The sequence below is a fragment of the Rhipicephalus sanguineus genome, chromosome 1, assembly GCF_013339695.2.
Source record: "Rhipicephalus sanguineus isolate Rsan-2018 chromosome 1, BIME_Rsan_1.4, whole genome shotgun sequence".
Lineage (NCBI taxonomy): Eukaryota > Metazoa > Arthropoda > Arachnida > Ixodida > Ixodidae > Rhipicephalus > Rhipicephalus sanguineus.
In genome coordinates, this window is record NC_051176.1 from 281872416 (window position 1) to 281895648 (window position 23233).

At 46.1% G+C, this 23233-nt stretch overlaps 1 protein-coding gene across 1 annotated transcript; it reads right to left on the reverse strand.

The window, feature by feature from the left end:
• Positions 1–559: 559 nt before the first annotated feature.
• Positions 560–1021, reverse strand: LOC125757440 (uncharacterized). The gene has a single exon (XM_049413038.1). The coding sequence runs from the start codon at positions 1019–1021 to the stop codon at positions 560–562; it is 462 nt and encodes a 153-aa protein (XP_049268995.1).
• Positions 1022–23233: the final 22212 nt, after the last annotated feature.

The following is a 23233-nucleotide window of genomic DNA, read 5'->3' on the forward strand; positions in this document are numbered from 1 at the left end:
GGGATCGACTCCCGACCGCGGCGGCTGCATTTTCGATTGAGGCGAAAATGTTTCAGGCCTGTAAACTTAGAGTTAGGTACACGTTAAAGAACCCCAAGGTGGTCGAAATTTCCGGAGCCCTCCACTACGGCGTCTCTCATAATCATATCGTGGTTTTGGGACGTTAAACCCCAGATATTATTATTAACTTACAAGAAAACTCGTCAGGCGAAGTTGATGCAATGGTACTGGGTGAACTCACCTTCATACAGCATACGAGGGCGAACTCAACGCTGTATACATGCGCAATAGACCATGAGGGACGCCACAAGTTTACTCTGGTAGACGAACAGTTCAAGCTATTTTTTCCTTCGAATGTCACGCATTGTGCCTGCGTGAAGAGTGATGAAAATACGCGGAGCCTTATTCGCATTTTCGGAGTGCTTTATTGGGTCAAACGCATTACAGCTGGCTAGACCCTCCAAAATCGACTGCAGCTTACGTAAAACGATGTCGAGTACGAATCAGGACACGAGACGACACATAGCTCTGGACGTCCAGTACTTTGGTCGGCCCAAAATTAAACGTTGTAACGGCTGAGTATGGACAAGACGCAGAGTTGCAAATATTGGTCCAGAGAAACCCAGATCCGGTGCTCGCCGTGACCCAGCACCTCGTTCATTTGTTGATCGGAGAGCTGAAGGCCGTTGTTGCAGGCAACAGCAGCGCGGACGTCGCTATGCCTAATCCAGCCAGAGTTGTTCAGGTCATAGAGCCGGAAGGACTTCCACAAGCGGTTAACAACCTGATGAAGCAAAAAGAACTGCTGTATATTCAGGAATCCCCTTCTTCCAATATCGACCAGGGCCATCAGCATATATGTGGTCCTGAGCGAGATGGTGCGGTACCGCAGGTAAGTTATGATTGCTTTCAGGGCCGTGTGCAGCTTGCGCACGTCGAGTACGCCCAAACTGTTGAAGTCCGCCTCAATAAAGATGTCCACCAAGAACCGCTCATATATGCTGCCAGGAAAGCTTGACATGACTCCCTTTTGACTTGACTCTTCGGTTATCCGCAGCTGGAGACCCTTTCCACGCTTTTCCTTCTGGTCAGGACAGACAAAGTATGGGTGTGTTCCAATACTCACCGTAGACGGCTAAATAGACAGCTAAGCGGACAGCGGCCATCTTAAGTCCCATTCCAATTCTCACGTAGCAGGCAAAATAGACAGCTTCCAGAAAGACAAAAACGATGCAGGCTACTTTGCTGTCCAAACAAGATGGCGGCTCAGCGCAATGCTCGCGTAGCTCGGATCTCGCCGGTGTGGTCGTCTGTACACCAGTAGGTGCTTTTCCAGGCGCTCAATGTAAGCTACGTTAATTTTTTCATAGGTTTGAACACGAAAGAGGCTAAAGAAAGAACATTTACGTTTGTTTTTCTTAGCTTTCTCTTCTCGACGCTAGGTGGCATCACGTCGCGTAGACGTCTTCTAGACGCGTTCCATTTGTCGGACAACATGACCTCGATGCTGTCTTCTAAGCTGTCAGCGTAGACTGTCTACGATGCTGTCCAGAATTGGAACACAGCCTATCTTTTGCGACAAAAGACGAGGCTCACGATGACGATTGTTCGTCAAGACCAGTGCTCTCATTAACCAGCTTATTCCATCCTGGTCAGAGGTCATTCTCAGCAAATATACTAAGATACGCTTATGGCACATCTCCACGGCGAGAATACGATTAAATGCATACGCACGTTAGAACTGGCCATTAGTAATATACTTCAATTCCTACGAAACATTGATAATTAATCACGTACAGTTTCAATCACTCGCAACGATCACTCGTAGACATATCATTATCATCATCATCATCACACAACGAGGCGCCACACTCACAAGCGCTCGAGAAATGACTAAATTAATAAATATTTTTTAAAGAAATGAATGGCTTCGTGATCTGCCTAATTGAGTTCTTCGATAATTTGTTTACTCATGGCCAGCATCTACGCGGCCAACTGTCTGTGCAGCCGCAGAGGTCCTATAATAAACAAACGGATACTTCGTCAGCCGCTGTTTCCGGCGTCTGCTGTGAGAGAGAGAGAGAAAGCTCTTTAATGAAAAACAGAGAATTCTGCCGGCGTACCTAAAGGCGCCTACATGCTACTCTGTATAGGGGAGGGGAGTGAGGACAGAAAGGCCCTAGGAGGAGGAGGGCAGAAAAGGTGCGTCTGCTGTGTCGCATATTTTCCCGCAGCTAGGCTGACACCAATGGTTGGTGTAGAATTAATTTTTCGTAACCTATGCCCATAACGCTCGAACCGACCGAGCTTGGCTTGTTCCGCGCATGTGAACTGATGCTAAACGCGTGCCACTTGTCCAGAGAGAAAGGGCTACACCGGAGTATACTTTCAGTTATACAAAGCACGCTGCGATGCTTCTACAGCAAACGTCGCAACCTCGAAAGCAATGCAAGACTCTCTCGCGGCGACGTTACGGTGAAAGACAGCACTCAATAAAATCGGATTAGCCGCCGCGGTGTTGTAGCGGTAACGGCTGCTGACCCGAAGGTAGCGGGTTCTATCCCGGCCCGTGTACTGTGCGATGTCAGTGCACATCAAAGAACACCAGATGGTCAAAATTTCCGAAGCCCTCCACTACGGCGTGCCTCATAATCATATCGTGGTTGTGGCACGTAAACAAAAAATCAGAATACTTCAGCGTCACCCCCCCCTCCCCCCCGACCTCTCTTGTTAACGTGAGATGGACACAGCGTAACAGAGAGCAGTTCTTAGATTTATTTTCATTCGTTCCGATATTATTTCTCATCTGCTTCCATAACACTGAAGGAGTCGCCCCGCTGAGGATACCAGGTTCATACCACGAAACGCTGCACACTGTAATTGGCAAGCGGTTTCTCCGCGCGAAATCCCGGGAAGTGCAGTTATAACACACTCTCAATGACCCTGTAGGGCAAATCAATGCGAAACCAATGATCAATGGGTCCTCACTTATATACAGGGTGATCGATTTTGTCTACTCGGTATTGCATACTTAGGCGGCTGTTGTGCTGTGCATACGAACAGCGCCGCACATGTACTATACATACAGCGTCTTCGACACAACGCATGCAACCGAATGAACTGTAGTTCTGGAGGTTTGCAAAGAATTGGCAGAAATGTCAGAGCCCGATTACGCTGTGCAGGAAATCTTTGGGTAACGTGGGGATCGCCTTCATTTACTAAAAACAAATAAAGCATTACACGCAACGTACGCTTTGAGTTAGCAGACTAGGCAAACAAACATTTCACCAACTTCAACTACGGCTCAGTTAATGCAAAAGAACAAATGTGGTTCCCTCTGCTATGTGGCTGTTCAAAGAATAATGACAAACCATGCAATGGGGTTTTCCAGTTTTACATGCCTGCCATGACAAGAAGAGCGTGTAATGCATGCATTATTCTTGCTTTTTGCTCAAGAAAGCTTCCTCTACGTTTCTTTCTCTTTATATTCCCTGTTTCGTGATGAGCGCGTGTGTGTGTTCTACGCATAAGAGGAACGCATGGTCAACACTCCTCCGATTATAACATACTTCATCCAAAAAGCATTCGCGCACTAATGCAGATCACTGCATTCGCGGAAGCAGTCGTTTAAAGAAAAAATACATGCTATATCAGTACCTCATGAAAGGTAAAAAATGAAAAAGTAAAAAAATGCAACACGGTACTCACCGAGTCAAAATCCGTATCAGTATTCTCCTTGTCACAGGAGCGCTAAATGTATACGCTACCTCGAACATACTTCGATATAGTGTTCTAATTAACAGCGCACTCATTAAACGTCAACGCAGTCGAGGATGCACAGTGCTTGCCACACGAAACAAGAAAAGCCGCTGCGGACAAGACGTTGGTCCGGCGTCCTGAAGGGCATGATGAGGGACCAGAAGACGAGTTGAAACTCAAACGATTCAGAACAAAGCAAGCCGACAAACAAAATAAACACGAACACTCGTCTCGTTGCTTCCTTTCTTCTACTGCCTCGCATTTCTTGTCACTAAGCAATCCACCAGCAACGGGCTCAACGGTCGTTCCGAAAGCAAACGTTTATCTTCGACTTGCACAACACAAATCATCCGTTCAAATTATTTGAAACTAACCATTGCGGCTGGTAACGCTTCTTCAAAAGTTGTCACGTAGTCCAGGTGCTCACTGTCGATGAAGTCACTTTCGTCATACCACAGTAAAACAATGAAACTTTACGCAATCAGCTGATGCTCGTTGCGGAGTCATCCCCGTCATCCCGTCCAGTGCACAGAGAAGGGAATGCAAACGCAATCGCGATGAATTAGTGAACATTGCTATCGCTGTATATCACGTTGGCGCTGGCGTCGCTGGCGTCGTTATCGGCATACATCTTCTGCCCGCGGCAGTACTATTTCGTGTTAAATAAAGTTGGAATCAGTTTATAGATTGCGGAAACCGCCAAAAAGGGAATCTATGTCCAAGTGCATCACCTTCGTGTTAAAACACTTTCGTGTTTAAGAAAAGGAAAAGAAAAGAAGAGCTATGGACACTTGCGTCGACACTGTGAATAGAACACCCATAATAATTCCTGGCGTACAGGGTAGTGCGTTGACACGCTAAGCACTCTTTCATGACGCAAGCACGTATAGATTCCAGCAGTTCGACGCCGCGTCTGTGTCTGCGTGATTAGCGCGATGTTTCGCCGGTTGTAGTGCGACCGAGAGATTGCGCACTATCGAAATTCAGCGTAGTGTTTATGCGAACAAGACAGAAGTTCCGGGGAAGATTGAGGATTGAAGAAATGAAAAGTCCTCGAACAGGGGGGGGGGGGGGTCATTGGAGCCAAGGTTTCGACAAGTGGACTTGTCAAGGCTGTTGCGTCGCTGCTTTGACGATGGGTCCACTTGTCGGAACGTTGGCTCCAGTGAAACCCCCTGTTCAAGAATTTTTCATCTCAGCATTGTGCTTGGGCATTCGAAATTACTTCACCACTGAAGATACCAATTTTTTTTTTCTACAGGGGGGCTGTTTAAGCCGGCCGTAAAGCTTTGGTGTCCGCAGAAAATCACCGAGGAGCGCCTCGCGGCGCGCGCTCTCTTCGTCCTCTACTGCTTTGCTCCCAGAACACGTGCTCCGATTTTCCGGCGCGGGATGCAATATATAACTCTGGTGGGCGAGACAACGAGTAGAGAGAGCTAGAGAGAAAGAAAAAATGGGGGAGAGAGAGAAAGAAAGAGACATAAAGGCAGAGAAAAAAAGAAATTCTGGGGGGCAAATTTTCTTCGCGAGGCGAGATTCGAACCCACGTGCCCACTATCCGAAGGCGAACCACTCAGCTATCCAGGCACGCTAGCAGAGCACAGCCTTTCATAGTATGATACTGCAAGGGGGTGGGAAAGGGAAGTGAAGGTGAGGAGGAGAGAAAGGTTGAGGGAGAGAGTAAAGCCTTGCATAGAAAGAAAGAGAATCAAAGAAAGAGAGAGAGAGATAGAAAGAAACAGGGAGCGAGTAATACAGAGAGAGAGAGAGAGAGAAAGAAAGGGAAGATAGAAAAAAGAAAGATAGAAAGACCAAGAAAGAGAAAAAAATAGAGAGAGAAATAAAGAGAGAAAAAAATACACAATTTCCAGAGAGAAGATAGAAAAAGAAAGAAAGAGAAAATTGGCACAACATAACAAAACAGCAACAGCCAGGACCAGTGTGTCGGAACAGAACGAAAACGAAAATCGAAAAAAAAACGATATTTTTGACCGGAACGAAAACGTAACCGAAACTATTATTATTTCGTTCCGGAGTGAAACTGAAAATTTTTTTAATCGTTTTTCGGTTCACGAGAAAACTTGGCAATCCGTAACAACTGAGGTCATGCAACGTGAGCAATTATGGATATCTCAGGGTGCAGTATTAGCGCGCACCTCAGGCAGGAATTCCAAAGCAAAGATATGTTCCACTTGTGCGAAAACGAAAACAGTGGCAACCAGACATGTGTACATTAACGCACAGGCACGTAGCCAGGATTTTTTTTCGGGGAGGGCCCAAGGCCTAATTGTTCGAAAGAAAGTCTTTCCGTGGCAAAAAGACAACATGTTGCCCGGGAATTTAGAAGGCTGGACGAATTTCGGGGGGGGGGGGCTGCCCCCCCCCCTGCCTACGCGCCTGTTAACGCGTCGACTTTTGCGTGCCCGTCACGCAGGCCAGCGTGGAGAGGGCACTCTCGGCGCTGAAGTTTGTGTAAGCGAAAGCTGTTATGAGATCAGCCGACTTTGGCGCCATAGTTGTCCGTAGCCGCCGCCGCCGCCGGTGTCCGTAACCACTATCGCATGAAATAAGAAAAATTGAAATGAGAAACAAATTTCTGGGATCAGATGGGATTTGAACCCGCTAGTTGGTATCGTGGTACAGTTACTTCCACTCGTGGTACAGTTACTTCCACTCCTCTGAAGAACGTGGGAATCGCGTGTTTTAGCCCTGTCTCTTAAGAGGACCGCAAGTAACTATACCACAAATCCAATGTTCTTTATGATTACTTTAACTTCAAATTCTTGCTGCACATAAAAACCGATACAAACCATTGCGAAACATTTTTTTTTCGTTCCGGAACAGAAACGGAACGGAACTTTTTGCGGTGGAACGAAACTAAAACCGAAACGAAAAACATTTCGTTCCGACACCCTGGCCAGGACTACCCAGGTGTCCATCAGCTCCGCTCTCTCTTTAGCATTGCGCCACCAGTCCAAGCTACGCTTTTTATTTTTATTCATTTTAGGGGCGAAGCTCCTTAAGGCGGCACCCGTTCGTCCCTCGTAGTCGTAGTCGTAGTCCGTAACCAGTCTTACGCTTTGACCTCCAAGGTGGTGCCGGTGGGAGATTTCGTTGTTGAACAATAAAAAATTCGTAGCGGTAGCTAAAAGCCGACTTCTTCTGTCTCTCATTCCCATTAGCAGCCATTCTTTACCTCCAAGGTAGTGCCTGGTGAGATTTCTCCTGTGCGTGATTAAACAATAAAAATTTTGTTCAAAACGCCGTTGATTGATGAAATAAACCAACGAAAGACGCCAGATGTTTTGTAAAAGAAAAACGGAAGAACGCCAGATGTTTCTAAAGCAAAAGGAAAAGACGCCAGCTGCTTAACGAAAGACGCCAGATGTTTTCTAAAGCAATGGTTTTCTAAACAATGAAAATTCACAGCGTACATGTAAAATTAAAGTGAGCTGCAAGTCGTCATAACTCATCGAACCTTTAGTATAAACGCGCCCTATCTCACGTCGGTGATGATGTACTGGGCAGAATTCACGGAAGATTCACGGTTTACCGATGAACCTCCGCAGCTTCGCCCACTCATCATCATTCACTCCGTGGATATGCTGTGATTTTTTTTTAAAGGTTCGGCCACCTGTGCCGCCTAGCGTCCTCTTCATCCTTTCCACTCAGTCACCGATTCCCAAATGCACGCATCGCCTCTGTATCGACGATGCGATCACCCGCCACGGTGGTCTAGTGGTTATGGCGTTCGACTGCTGACCCATAGGTCGCGGGATCGAATCCCAGCCACGGCCGCAGCATTTTCGATGGAAGCGAAAACGCTTGAGGCCCGTGTACTTAAATTTAGGTGCACGTTAAAGAATCCCTGGTGGTCGAAATTTCCGGAGTTCTCCACCACGGCGTCTCTCATGGTGAAGGTAAGAAACCCCGAGGCACTGCGCCGACCAAAGTGAAAATTAAAACACACAGACATTCCCAGGATTTGGGGACATCTGTACGTGGCGCCATATATATCTCTCAGCGGCAGCAACGGCGTCCTGCCACAACTGAATGGGAAATGGGCGAAAAACAATCATTTCTCTTGAAAAAAAGCTAGTTATCAAGAACGACTCCGGGTTCTATAAAGCAGAGACCTATTGGAACATTTTAGTAATATTGCAGTATCGCACTGCAAAGCGTGTGGCTTCAAAACAGCGCGTCGTCTGCTACAGCACTTCCGGTTCACGGAACCTTCAAGGCTCAGCACTTCGCTGCTTCAAGTTGTGTACGAATCAGTGCCAACGGCAAAACTAGAGGGTTATCCCTTTAAGACGTACCGACAAGCATCCCTGCAACGGTTTCATCTTATGGCGACCACAGTGTCAAAGGCTTCTTTTCTTTTTTTTTCTGCACTTCAACAGCTAGAGTCAATTACGGAAGCATAAAGCATGTCATGGCCGCCACGTCCGAGACAGCACCTATCCTTATTTGTACTGAGCAAATGCAGAAGCACTTGATGTAGTCTGAATTTCCACGAAAACTCGTCAGTTGAAGTTGATGCAATGGTACCGGGCGAACTCAGCTTTGTACAGCCTACGAAGGCGAACTCAACGCTATACATACGTTATAGTCCTATAGACCATGAGGGACGCCACATGTTTTCTCTGGTAGACGAACAACTCAAGCTATTTTTCCCTCGAGTGTCACGTATTGTACCTGCGTGAAGAGTGAGGAATATACGCGGAGCCTTATTTGTACTTTCATGAGTGCTTTATTAGATCAAACGCATTACAGCTGGCTAGGCCCTACAAAATCGATTGCAGTTTACGTAAAACGATGCCGCATACGAATCAAGGCTCTGGACGTCCAGTACTCTTGTCGATCGAAAATTAAACGCTGTAAAGGCCGAGAATGGATATGGAGCAGAGTTGAACATATTCGTCCAGGGAGACCCAGGCTCGGTGTTCGATCAAGCCCAGCACCTCGTCCATTTGGTCCTCCGTGACGTGGAGGCGGACGCACGCCATTGCAGCTCGGACGTCGGTATGCCTAATCCAGCCACATTCGTCGAGGTCGTACTTCCGGAAGGACTGCCACATGCGGTAAACGGTCGGATGCAGCCAAAAGAACTGCTGCATGGTCAAGAAGCCCTTGTTGTTTAGGTAGACCACGGCCATCAGCAGAGTTGTGGTCTTCAGAGAGAAAGTGCGGTAGCGTGGGTAAGCTAGAGTTTCACTCAGGACAGCGCGGAGCTGGTGCACGTCGAGGAGACCCGAGGCCTCTTTGTCCGCTTTCAAAAAGACGCCCGCCAAGAACTGCTCATAGACGTTACCAGGAGAACTTGACATGATTCCCTTCCGACTTGACACTTCGGTTATCCGCAGCTGGACAGCCTTTCGACGTTCTTACGTTCCGTCAGAACAAAGAAGTGCCGGAGAGCCTCTTGCGACGCAAGAAGACGCAGCTCACGATGACGATGGTTCGTCAAGACCAGTGCTCTCATTAACCAGGACGAATGCCAGGACATTCCCTCCGACAGGGCTTCCTCAGAGGTCATTAGCAGAAAATATTTTAATATACGCTTATAAAACGTCCCCACGCCGAGAATACGATTAAGTGCATACGTACGTTATAACTCGCCATTAATATAATAGCTTAATTACTACGAAACAGTGCGTAATTAATCACGTAAAATTTTAATCAATCGTAGACATCACATGATCATCAAACGACGATGCCATGCGACGAGGCGCCACACATAGAGAAGCTCTAGAAATGACTTAACTATTAAATATATTTTTTTAGAAATGAAGAGCTTCGTGGCCTGCCTAACTGAGTTCTTCGATAATTTGCTTATCGTGGTCAGCATCATCTACCATCTCAACTGTTCTGTGCTGTCGCCGAGGTCCAAATAATAATGATGATGATGATGAAAACGGATATTTCGTCAGCTGCTTTTTCCGGCGCATGCTGTGTCGCGAACTGCCGCGTAATACCCCGCACCTAGGTTGGATTTCTTTCTTTCCTCTGTGCTAAGTTGAAACCGATAGTTGTGGAGTTACTATTTTGCTGTCTACGCCGATAATGCTCGAACCGAACGAACTCGGTTTGTACCGTGCATGTGAACTGATGCTAAATGCGTGCCACTTGTCCAGAGAGAAACGGAAACGGCTACACCGGAGTATACTTTTGAGAAGAAAAGCCTCCGATACAAAGCACGCTGCGATGTTCCTACGGCAAACGTCGCAACCTCGAGGGCTATGTAAGACTGATTGCGGCGACGTTTTGATGCAAGACAGCACTCAATAAAATTGGAATACTTCAGCATCACCCTCTGACCTCTTATTAAGGCGAAATCCTTAGATGCCTCATCAAACGTGAAAACTGACGTGGGTGTGTGTTGTGAAATGTCTTTCCTTCTCTCTCTCTTTTGCTCCCCTAACCATGTGTAGGGTAGCAAACTGGACGTTAACCTCCCTACCTTTGCTATATTCCTTCTCTCTCTCTGACCGTCGGCGGCGTTGACACGAGTGATGTAAAATATCATCACGTTATGGAGTCACCATATGACGTCATCATGGCGTCACAGATAGCCACAGTTTGACATCATGACGTCACTGTGACGTCACATGATGACGCCACCACGACATCGTCGCTTGGTCAAACGGGGGCCGATCACGGAGGCAGCGCAAATCAAGGTGAGGTGCAGAATGCTTGCTATGATCTTGGAGGCAGTGAAAAACCACGTTAGAAGCAGAAGACTGTCGGAGGGGAGGGTGGGAGGATCAGTGCATCTAAAGTACATCGACTGAGACGAAAAAGATGTGGTGCAGAAAGCCTGCAATGCCTCCGATTCCGGAGGCAGTGTAAAACCACATTAGGTGAAAGCTTTCACAGGGGGGCGTGGGGGTATTAATACATCGACTTAGAAAAAAAGGAAGATGGCTTTCGCCTTCGAGTCGTCTTGGGCGATTGCATAAGGGACCCTGTGAGTTTATTAACGTCAGACGGCCCCAGCGTAACAGAGAGTAGTCCTTAGATTTATGTTCATTCGTCCCGATATTATTTCTCATCTCTTTCCGTAACATCGAAGGAGTCATCCCTCTGAGAATACAATGTTGATACCACGAAACGCCGCACACCCTATTTAGCACGGGGTTTCTCCGCGCGAAATCCGGGAAGTGTAGCTATAATGCTCTCTAAGACCCTGTAGGTCAAGCAAATGATCAAGAGGTCCTCAATTACGTTCAGGGTCATCGATTTTGTTTCCTCAGCATTGCTTATTTCGGTGGCTGTTGTGCTGTGGATGTGAACAGCACCAAATTACAGTAAAAGCTCGTTAATTCGGATTTCACGGGCCTGGAAATAATGGTCGAATTAACCGAATGCCGAATTATCGAAAGTATCAAGAAAACAATAAACAAGTGTCTATTACATCAATGCATTTTTATTTTCTTGATGAATACGTAAATCCAGTACTTATCTGGCATAAGAGCAGTGTAAAAGCCGCAATTTTCCTCATTCGCGACTTCGTTCACAATGTGACCGCGGCTCAAGACCCCCGTGTCGTAAGCCGAAACGTGCTCTGGACCCATCCCTTATTACTATAGGGCTCCGTGTTTTCGGAGTTTATTTTTCGCGAAATTCGGAGGGTGTTTTTCGGAGTTTATTTTTTTGGGCTGAAATTCGGCGTTTATCGGATTTTATTTCTCGTAAATGACCAATTCTCCGATATTTGGAGTTTAATTTTGCATTATTCTCAATACTGCATTATCTTACATGAAATGATATCGAGAAGCACGTCATCGCTTCATTTTTTTTCCATCCATTGAGAAACATATGTCCTTTGGACTCGACCAACGAGAGGGGGAGGGGGGGGGGGCTGCAGTGTAAATGCGTAATACAACATATGTGTAATACAACCTTAAAACTTGTTGTAATAGATGCAATCCCAGATTACGAGGTCCGCATATTCGATGTCGTCTGGCGCGCCCCAGTGCCGCCAGGGGACCGTATATCAATATGAGGTCTCGCGCTCCCGGGGGCCCTGCATACGTTGACGTCTCTCGCTCTGTGCGCGACAAACCCTTCGTTAAATGTGCGACGGGTGCGGTCTACGAGTTACTGTTGACGTGAGGTAATGTTTATATCGGCCAAACCGGCCGATGTATCAATGACCCCTTAGAACATGCCCTTTCGATAAAGAACGGAACAGGGTCATATTGGCCGCTAAAATCGGAGTTTATCGGATAAGTCCGAATTGCCAAAATTTTTACCGGCGAGTGTTTATCAGGTTTATTTCGGATTTATCCGAAAATACGGAGCCCTACGTATTACGTACCGCCGCCACCGACACCAACACGCGCACGTGACGATAACTTTTTCGCCGGAAAGATGACCGGCAACTAATCGTTCGTCCATCACGATGTAGCGAGCGAGTTCTATGCCAGCATGCGTACCGCGGCTGAAGCTAATCTTCAACAACTTGCACCAAGTTCGAGTTTTGACATTGCGCGCGCATTGCCCGAAGTCAAAACGAAGCTACTGAGTGCTGCATCCGCTGTGGACGAAACAGTGGTCGCTAAAGACACGGTCATAGCGTCCACGCAGTTCCGAAGGCACGCGCACGGCCTACGTCCACAGTCGAAACAAAACCGCTGAGCACCGCATCTGCTTCTGAATAAACCTGGCTCGCTAATGCGCAATCATGGACGACGACTACGCAGTCACGCAGTTCTGAAGGGACGCAGCGAAAACGAAACTACTGCTTGTCGCTGCCTTGGCTCCAGTCGCTATCGTCGCGATCATAGATAAAGCCCATGCAGTTAACGCACCGAGTCAAATGGAAAACTAAACAAGTTCGCCATTAGCCGCCGCCGCCGAAGCCTTGGTCGACAACAACGCGATTGTGGTAAGATTGTGGATGGTGACCCCGCTTTTCTGAAGGCCCGCGGTAGTTGCGGTTGCTTGCGAACGCTGTTATCGCTCCTTTGCGCCGCATATTTGCAGCGCTTCGTGTTTAGGACGCTCTGAGGATTGTCCGAAATAACTGGGCTGCGGTCAAATATGACCGAATTAAAGAGAGTTTTATGCCACTGAACAATGCTTATGCTTGCCGAGGCCGGACAACACGTCCGAATAGTCAGATGTTCCGAATTAACGGGGGTCGAATTAACGAGCTTTTACTGTATACTACATACCGCATCTTCGACAAAACGTATGCAATGTAGCGAACTGGAAACTGCAGGTCTGCGAAAAATCGGCACAACTGTCAGAGCCCGATTACGCCGCACGGGACATGTTCATTTATTAAAAATAAATAAAGCATTCCATAGAATTCACGCCTTCAGTAAGCAGATTAAACAAACAGGCAAAAACACATGTTACGTAACTTTAATTGCGGCTGAATGCAAAACAATAAATCGGGTTCGATTTGACATTTTGCCGTTCACAGAATAACAATGAACCACGCAGTAGGATTTTCTGCATGGTTTTACGTGGCCGTGATGGCAAAACGAATCTGTAATGCTTGTCCTTCATGCTTTTGCGCAACGAAATTTGCCTCTACGTTGTTTTTTTCGTCTCCTTATTCCATGTTCCGTATTGCGTGCGCGTGTGTGTGTTGCGCATAAGTGGGAATCACGGTCAACACGCTTTGCGATTATAATTTTGAGTGGTTCGAATAGCTTTCGCGCACAAATTCAGCTTACTGCATTCGCGCGAGCAGTTGCCTATACGAAACATACAGACTACGACGACGTCCTATTCACTGGTCTCCGAAGAAAGCCACACCAAATGAAGAAGTCAAACTGGTACGTATACATGCAAAGTGGTATACTCACCGAGTTAAAATCCATATCCGCATTCGCCGTATACCTGGAGCGCTAAATGTGCGCTACCTCAAACACACTTTGATATAGCATTACTGTTAACAGCGCACTCAACGTCAACGCGATCGAGGCGGCACATTATTTGCCACACGAAAAAAAAAAAAAAAAAAAAAAAAAAACGTTGCGAACAGGACGCTGGTTCGGCCTCTCCTGAAGGGCATGATGCGCGACGAGACGACGAGTTGCAGCTTAATCGATTCTGAGCAAAGCAAGACGACAAGACAATTAAACACAAATGCTTGTCTCGTTGCTTCCTTTCTTCAGTTCCTCACATTTCTTGTCACCAAAACAATTCACAAGTAAAGGCCTCAACGGTCGTTCCGAAAACAAACCTATGCATTCGACTTGCACAATACAAATCATCCGTTCAAATGATTCGTAACTAACCGCCACGGCTGGTCACGCTAGTTCAAAAGTTGTCCCGTACTGCAAGTGCTCACTGTCGATGAAATCCCCTTCGTCGTACCACAGTAAAACAAAGAAACTTTACGCAAGAAAAGAAGCCGTGCTTTTTCTCCAGGCAATCAGCTGATGCGTGTTGCGCAGTCATCCCTTCCGTGCAATAGAGAGAGGAATGCAAAACGCAATCGTGATGAATTAGTAAACTTTGCTATCGCTGCGTATCACGTTGGCGCTGGCGTCGCTGGAGTCAATTTCACCGTAGCGCAGTCAGGCGCAGCTGATAGCCGCGGCAATACTACTTCGTGTCAAATAAAGTGTGAATTAGTTTACAGTTCGCGAAGCCGTTAAGGGGCCCAACAACACTTTTCAAGACCTCATTGTTTTAATTTTTTTATTTGTGGGTTCCTAGACTGAAGGCTGTAGAGATTAGTGCAGCAAGAACGGCAGCGACAGGGGCACGCAGTCCGAAGTTATTCAGCCTAGAAAATTCAAAATACAATAAAAAGGACGCCTACCCTCAACTCCATCTTCGCGGGGTCACCTGACCACATTTCACTCGCTCTGTGACGTTTGAGAGCGTCCCAATGAAATGAGCTAAAAGCTCTTACGTACGGGAATCTTGTAACAGTGTGCAAAATTGGGCTGGTTGGTCTAACTTCATTGTTTAAACAGCGCAAAAAGACGAAGACACGAGAAGGAGGACTAAACAGAAGAATGGCCAGTCACGGAAAAATTTGTGCTCCGTCAATCAACGCACCCGTTTTGTATCATGTGCATGTGATGTAGTGTATGACATCCCGCTAACTTGTGGCAAGAAATATATTGGACAGACGGCCGTCTGTCCAGGCGCCGTTCTTTGAAGAAACCGATGGGGAAAAAATGTAAGAGCGTTGATATAGACGCCGTCGCAACAGCAATGATGACTAATAACTACGCAACATGATAGACGCGTTCGCGCGCTGCCTCGTTTCGCACGTGCGGTTCACTCTTCAACCACCACATTGTTACTATCGCAACGGCGTCATCATTACGTTGGAAAGAACGGCCAAAATGGCATACAAGATTTCCTACATTGTTTAAACAGCGCAAAAAGGCGAAGACACGATCGTGTCTGGCGTAGTCTCTCGTCAAGGCAGGCACCCGGGTGCCTGCCTTGACGAGAGACTACGCCAGACACGATCGTGTCTTCGCCTTTTTGCGCTGTTTAAACAATGTAGGAAATCTTGTATGCCATTTTGGCCGTTCTTTCCAACGTAATGATGACGCCGTTGCGATAGTAACAATGTGGTGGTTGAAGAGTGAACCGCACGTGCGAAACGAGGCAGCGCGCGAACGCGTCTATCATGTTGCGTAGTTAATAGTCATCATTGCTGTTGCGACGGCGTCTATATCAACGCTCTTACATTTTTTCCCCATCGGTTTCTTCAAAGAACGGCGCCTGGAGCATCCCCAGCGCGTTTCCTCCAGCTTCGTGGCGTTCAGCGCATTCTTTGCCCGGCGCCGCAGTTTTCAAGTTGAAGACGTCTAAGCGGTCTCAGATCGTTGGTCCATTTGGCGTTCAGTGAAAAAGCATGCTAAAGAAAAACGAAACCCAATAATAATCCCTTTTTTGATGCAACGCAGCAATCACTTCTAAAGTTACATTTATCCAATCCTGATGGGTAACCCTGCGCACGCCTATGCTTGCTTGTTCACCTTCTGCTTGTTATGCCGAGCTTACTTGTAACAAAGATATATTGCCACGTGCGTTTCTTTATTACTTTTGCTGTATTCGGTTTTCGGCCACAAAGACTGTCAGCAACGCTCAGCGCGAACCGCGCCTCATTGTTCGAGAACCTTCGCGATCATTGTAGATCGTTTTGTTAAGATTGCGCGCAAGACGCGCACACTCGAGCTTATTCTAGAATTTGTACGACAGCCAGCGATAACGCTGGAATACTCGACGGCACATGTTTAAATGCCGACGCGCTTCAGCGCTGGTCAGTTGATCGACGGACGATGCCCTGTTCGCCGCTATCATTGTACAGCGTGTATTGCTGTAGTTCTAGTTCTCATTTTCCGGCCACATGTTCGGCCAAATAAACAGTTTCACCCTGCAAAGGCTGACTGCTGTCTTCGTCGACGTCACGACCACGTGACAATATTATAAAAACGCTGTATTAAACAAAATCTGTTCAAGATGATGTATTACCGATGGTTTGTGAGTCCGAATGACTTAAATCTCAGCGTGATGGAGGTATTTGGAACACACATTTTCAATTACGTCCATCACGCTGAGATTTAAGTCCTTCAGTCTATCAAAACAATGGGCGCCTAATTCTACGAGAATTGACTTCACACACTCATGGACAAGCCACTTTTAGTTAAAAAGCTGCATTAATTATCGGACTCACGTGGCTCCATTGTTCGGCCTTTCCAACCTCAATAAACCTGCTTTTCGGAATTTTGTTTTTCTTTTATTTGCTTTTTCAAGCGTAGCTTGTATGGAATGACCTGTGAAGCTGGTGATGGTGGTGGTCAAAAAACCCTCCTCGCACTCAGCTGGGGCGCACCACAGAAATAATAAATAAAACAAAATAAATGTTCTTTCTGGGGCTGGGTATTGAACCCGGGTCCCCCCGGTCTGAAAGCGAGTGCCTGAACTGTGTGTGAAATGTGATTAAGCATGCGAATGCGTTCTACCGATTATACGAAAAAAAAAAAGACATTTGGGAACCAGTATACTTGCAATAAGCGCTCCATTGGAATATTTCGTGTTGGCGGACTAAAAGCGATCTCCTGGATAACGGGTAAGGTCCATATCAGGAATTTCACATTTCAGTAAAATTCCGACTTCGAGAAAACTGAATTCCTAACCCGCGTTTTCACGATCGCATGACGGTCTTTCGTTGGGCCGTTCTAGAGGCTGACGAAGGCTGGAAAGAACATGAAAGACGCCATGCCAATTCAGCCCGAAAACAGCGTTCCGGGGACGGCCGATACCTGCAATAAAACTGAACGCTTACGTTAGGAGGGAGCATTGCGCAATGCGAAAAAAAAAGAAAAAGAAAAGCAATGGTAAGTCACGCTCACGCGAAGCTTCGCTTGCCCCCATTTCCTCGACAGGGAAAGGGCTCCCAATTTTTAGATGCGAAGCAGCTTTTGCGCTGGGCTGTGTCCGTAGTTCCATTGGCGACCGTCCGCTTATAGCCATCTGAGCACGCGCTCGCGCCAAGGAGAAGTCTTCTTCTTCTTGTTCTTCGACCGCCTTGATGATGATACATGCAGCGCACTTTAGGAGCCCGGGCTGCCGTATGCTGTCCTACCTTGGCGTAACGCAGACAAAACCACGTATGCTGGCACGCGCTAGCGCATTCGGGCCTGTGTAAGGGGCTGGGTAAGACGCTGTGGCCTCTCCCCCTTACACTCTCTCAGCAATCACGTGATGGCGTCGGGGAACGAGATTCTGCAGACGCGCGATGAACCCGCGTGGCGTGCTCCAACAAGAGCTCGGGACGAGTAACAGCAGCATCAACTACAGTGAATTCATGGTGTGCTCCACTTGCAAGGACGCGTTAACATCGGGCAAGGTGCCCGTGATGAACGGAACTTTAAGTCGACCCATGCGCTGCTTCGCATCCCCACATGGTTCTTTTTAGTGGGAGATGGTGTAATTTTCTGCTTTGTTAAGTATACGCTATTCTTGGTTGGGAAACAAGACACGTACGAGAACACGAGAAAGCTGCTGCTGCTGCCAGAGAGGTATAATTTGTATAACTTCTTAAACCCATTGTCTCACGGATAATTCATACCTGCCTAAGAAATTTCAAGCTTTTACTATTGCATCCTTATGCATATAACCTTAAGCTTTCCGTTCTTGCGAATTTGGTGTGCAGTTAAAAACCTAAAAAGACCTAAAAATTAAACAATATTTCATGAATGATCCTCATCATCATGAATATCATGATGATAGTAGATTGAGGCCACTTTCGTTTCAGTGACACTAAAGTTTAAAGCAAAAAAATTCAAGCAGCTTCGCACTCGTGGTGAAGCGCGGAGCTGGGCGACCTGCTTTCTTTCTTCCTCTCTCTTCTCTATGTCTTTCTTTCCTCGGTTTATTTTTATTTATTTCTTTTACTTTCAATCTATTTCTTTCTCGTTCTTGCTCTTTCTATCTTTTTCTCGTCTCTCTATTTTTCTCATTCTTTCTATGCTATGCTTTACTCTCTCCCCTCCTCGCCATCACATCTCTCCTCCTCCCGCTCCCTTCCCTTTGCCGCCCCCTTGCTACACTATACTATACAAGGCATATGCTATGCTCATCTAGCGTGCCTGGATAGCCGAATGGTTAGGACGCTCGCCTTCGGATCGTAGGTATGCGAGTTCGAATCCCGCCTCACCAAGAAATTTTTTTCGCCGCGAATTTTTCTCTCTCTTTCTTTCTTTCTCTCTGTACTCGTTCTCTCACTCATCAGAGTTCCCGCACCGGACAAATTGCCGCACGTGTTCTGGGAGCGAAGAAGAGCGCGCGCCGGTTCATGGCGATGAGCATTCCTGTTCACCCGTCATGTACAGTGGCGGAGCCAGGGGATTTTTTTTTTTTTTTGCCATAGCATGCAGAGCAGAAAATGGCACTCGACCACATCTGCCTGCCCGGCACCCACTTCAGATCAAGGAGGTGCCCCCCCCCCTGGTCACGTATACCAATGCTCGGCTTAAACAGCTACCTCATTCGGTGATTAACACAGCTTTGGTAGTCCCGTAAAAGCTTGAACTGCATGCATCTTGGTAATTCAGCAATTAAAACAAGAATTATTATTCCTCGCAATCCATCGTTTTGTGCTTTTCGGGTTTTCCCGTCTGTGATGATTATTCGAAAAATATTCGGTATTTCGAATATGCACTATTCGAATCGTTAATCGAAATTTTCGAATATTCGCACACCCATAGAACCTCGCCGTTAAAAATAAAATGCAATGCTAAGTAGTAGTAGTAGTAGTAGTAGTAGTAGTAGTAGTAGTAGTAGTAGTAGTAGTAGTAGTAGTAGTTGTAGTAGTAGTAGTAGTAGTAGTAGTAGTAGTAGTAGTAGTAGTAGTAGTAGTAGTAGTATCTTTATTTCTTGTAATACAAGAAAAAGTATAATACCTCGAACCATGAGCAGTGGCTTGAGAAGTATTTCCGCACGAGCTAGGGCAATCAAATGGTAAATTTTCGCCTGCCCGTTAAATGAACAATATTGAAGAAGCGTTTTATGTACATTTAGCAAACTTCTGTAGATCTACCCGGTTCGCTTCTGTAGCAACTTCTGTAGAGCTACCCGGTTAAGGTCCAGCACATGAAAAATATGCTGGACCTTAAAATTTGCTTGCTGTTTTCTTCTAACGAGTTGTCTTGCGTGACATTAAGGAGGCATTTTTATACTTGTCTTGTGTGAAGCTTAGGCTGGGTATGTTCTTATTGGATTCACCGACAGATACTGTGCACGTGCCAAGCTTACATTTTATTAATCGTTTAAGTAATGCACTTTCTTGTTTGATATTAGCGGTTACTGTTCAATTTTAAGTTATAGCGCCAAACATTACACTTCTGTGCACAGAATTTAGCTGTATCAGTGTTTCCGTTTTCTGTCTTTCCTGCATGCGCATTTCCATATATCTCGAAAGTAACGGTCATGCCTTGGAACGCGGAACGCGATAATGACGTTATTTGTGGCTTTGTGTGTGCTAATTGTTACATTGTGCCAGTGATGTCCAATAAAGGAACTGCATCACCTCTAAGAACATATCTTTGTGCTTTAGGCAACAGTACATATGCCTGGATTATGTCGTAGTTAATTGCTTGATTACGAAGAACAGATGTACGTTTACTGGCACTTCGGTTCCAGCAAGCGCATGTCTGTTAGTGTATATTGCCGCTTATTAGCTATAAGCCGGTTCTCTGGTTGCTGTCATCGTGTGTAGCGCGGGTAATCTCTGTACACGGAAGTGTTCTGCAATTATTCGTGCAGCATGAAAGTATGCGAACCATTAAGACCTTAAGACAGTTAATCAAAAGTGCAGTTGACACGACAAGTCTGTGCTGTTCATTATATTTAGTTACAGGAAAATTAGTGAACAGCACAGTTTTGGATGGATTCCAGTCCGGTTATAAGTGTTCTTTGGCTGTAGAGGTTTAACTTTAGCATTGATGGTGCTCGAACAAAGTTACGGCACATATGTGTAAGCATTCGTTTAGCGTAACGGATAGCGTCGTCAACGAGCATGCGCCAAGAAAGGTCATTAGGAACATTAACACCAGCTTATCCGTACTAAGTACTGAAATCTAATATTCTGTAAGGAAATGTGTGCAAACAGTATCGCACTATTACAGCTTTTGCGTTACTCGATATCATTAAACTATAAAAGTCTCCTGGAAGTTTAAGGCAATCGGCTGTCTCACGCTAGTTTTACACATTCAGCGCAAAGAGTTTAATAGATGATAAAGTAATACAGTTAGGGAGATTATTAATATAAATAAGATAAATAAGGAGCGTAGATCCTTGTTGAACACCGGACTGAACAGCAGTATCAGAGGAGGAACAAAGAGGAACATCTGGACCGTAGTCAGAAAGGAATTATTTAATCCATAGTTGAAAACATTTAAGTACGCTCAGCCCTATGTTAAGTATGCTAATAATTAACGCCAGACTTTGCAAACGGCTTTGCAAAGTCAAGGAACATGCAGAAAGCCATGATCAAAGTTTTTGAAGAGTTCGTTAGCCAAAGAGAGGAGCTATGTTTCGTAAGAAAGCATCTGAATCTATGAGGACAACTATTCACACACACACACACACACACACACACACACACACACACACACACACACACACACACACACACACACACACACACACACACACACACACACACACACACACACACACACACACACACACACACACACACACACACACACACACACACACACACACACACACACACACACAATTTATAGAGGTTGAGAGAAAGCTACATCTACATTTCTAACCTAGAGTTAGAGATGCAGAACACGACTATTTTGAAGACATATCGCTTTACTTAGCAGCCGAAAAAAATTAGCTCATCATTAGTACGTTGATGAAAATAGCGCAGTTAGGTGTCCCTTACTAATGGCTACAGATGCCTCACTGACCATTCCTTAATTAATAGAGTACTTTTACAAGTAGCTTATTAAATGTCATTAGCAAAAAACTTACTGGCGACTACTCCAGTGCACACCGTGAACAATATGTACAAGGTTTCTTCTCGTAAGACACTTACTCTTTAAAATCTTGGTACTCGATAGCTGGGAGTCTGGACACCCCATATACCAATTCCATATACAACCGGCCACCATGAAAAAAATGTTAACTTAAAAAATCTATGGTCAGAGTCGATTCGAAGTTGCAGTTCTAGTTCATTCACCTTTCGCAATTACTTGAGAAGGGATTAGGGGTGGCTTAACAGTAATATCCAGTGAGCAAGAGCGTATTATAGTATATATAACGCTGTTCAGCTTTGAACACGAGAGGTGGCGGGTGCAGTGTGAACTTTGGAGGCTCGCAGTCACCATGCCAAACAGAGCCTGGTTTTAAAGGTTGGGTTAGTAGGCTGCTTTGCGACGAAAAAAACCCGGTGAGCATTTCGGAAAAGCACTGTGCCGGGTTGGGGGAAATGTGGAGCTCAGCGAAATGCTGTAAGTTGAAGGCAACGGTGCGCACAACCGCGGCAGCGGCGGGGGTCGCGGCGCTGGCAGTGACTACCGGCCGTTTAATTGGCCGCGCTTATTGACCCTACGCTGCAGCTCGGGTAGTTCTGGCGCCGTGCGTGCAGGTCGTCGGCCCAGGTCTTTGGCGCCGCCGTTACCGCCACAATGTATGGCTGCCGCCGGTAACACCTGCCGCCCCATCGGCACCGACGTCGAGCCAAGCAGTCCGGGGAGTTGTGTGCTAACCACGCCACGAGCTTTGGTCTGCAGGAATGTATATAGAATACATCATAGGCTCTGGATGAAACGTGAATGATATATGCCGTGTGTTTTCTCGCCAGCTGAACCTAGGTAAAACACAATGGTGCATCACCGTTCTCTGTGTTTTACCACAGAGGACGATGTTGATTAGCTAATCTGCTCATCGACAAAAAAACTATCATCATCATGATCTCAATAACTCGGCCGGCACGCGCTGTCTTCGCCCTCTTCATCTTCTGCTTCCCTCCCAGAACACGTGCAGAGCACGCGAAAGAGAGAGAAAGAGAAAAATGGAAATAAATAAAAAGAATAGAGACATGAAGAGATAGAAAGACAGATAAAGAAATGGATAGCGATAGAAAGAAACAGACACAAAAAAGATAGAAAAAAAGAGAGCAATACAGAGAGAGAAACAAAGAGAGGGGGAGAGAGTGAGAGACCGAAGAACAGAGGAAGCGACAAACAGAGAGAGAAATGGAAGAAAGAGAAAGAAAGATAGAAAGAGCGAGAAAGAAAGGAATAGAAAGAAACAGATATAAAAGGGAGATACAAAAAACTGAGAGAAAGAAAGATGAGAAGAAAGAGAGAGAAACAAGGAAGGCCACCCATCAGCTACGCTCTTCCTTCCGGCTTGGCAACGCCGGTGCGAAGCTAGTTTTCCTTTCCCACGACGCGTCATGTCATCGCGTCCCCTTCACGTCGAAAAAAATTTGTCCACCCTCACTCAGCCTCGGTACAAAAAGTTTACCCGGCACCTTCACCATCCTTCTCTTTCGGTTTGCCATGATTTTAGCTTCACTAGTCTCATGAACTTAATTTACAAATATGATTCCTATCATCAAAGCATTGCTTTGAATAGGCACTACTGAACTAAGGATTGAACCTTCCGTGATGCTCACGAAGCGACCATCGCACCTTTTCTCTGGGCAATACCAGAAAGCGCCCTTTATAACGTGGGAGTCAAAAGATGAAAGAAGACATTTCCTGAATCGACGGCGGTCTATTTCAATTCGAAACTACACGTATGCGTAATCCCCTAAGCCTTTGTGACGCCCATGTTTGATCGCCAGGAATACTAAAATTCAATGTGGTGTGATGATGGGGATAACATGCTACAAGCAAACATTGCTGAAGACTTAATAGAACTTTTTGTTGGGCTAGTTGGTACATGCTTACTGAAAAACCAAAAAGACGCGTACCATCAAGGAAAAAAGTAAGGACAGGACAGGACAAGA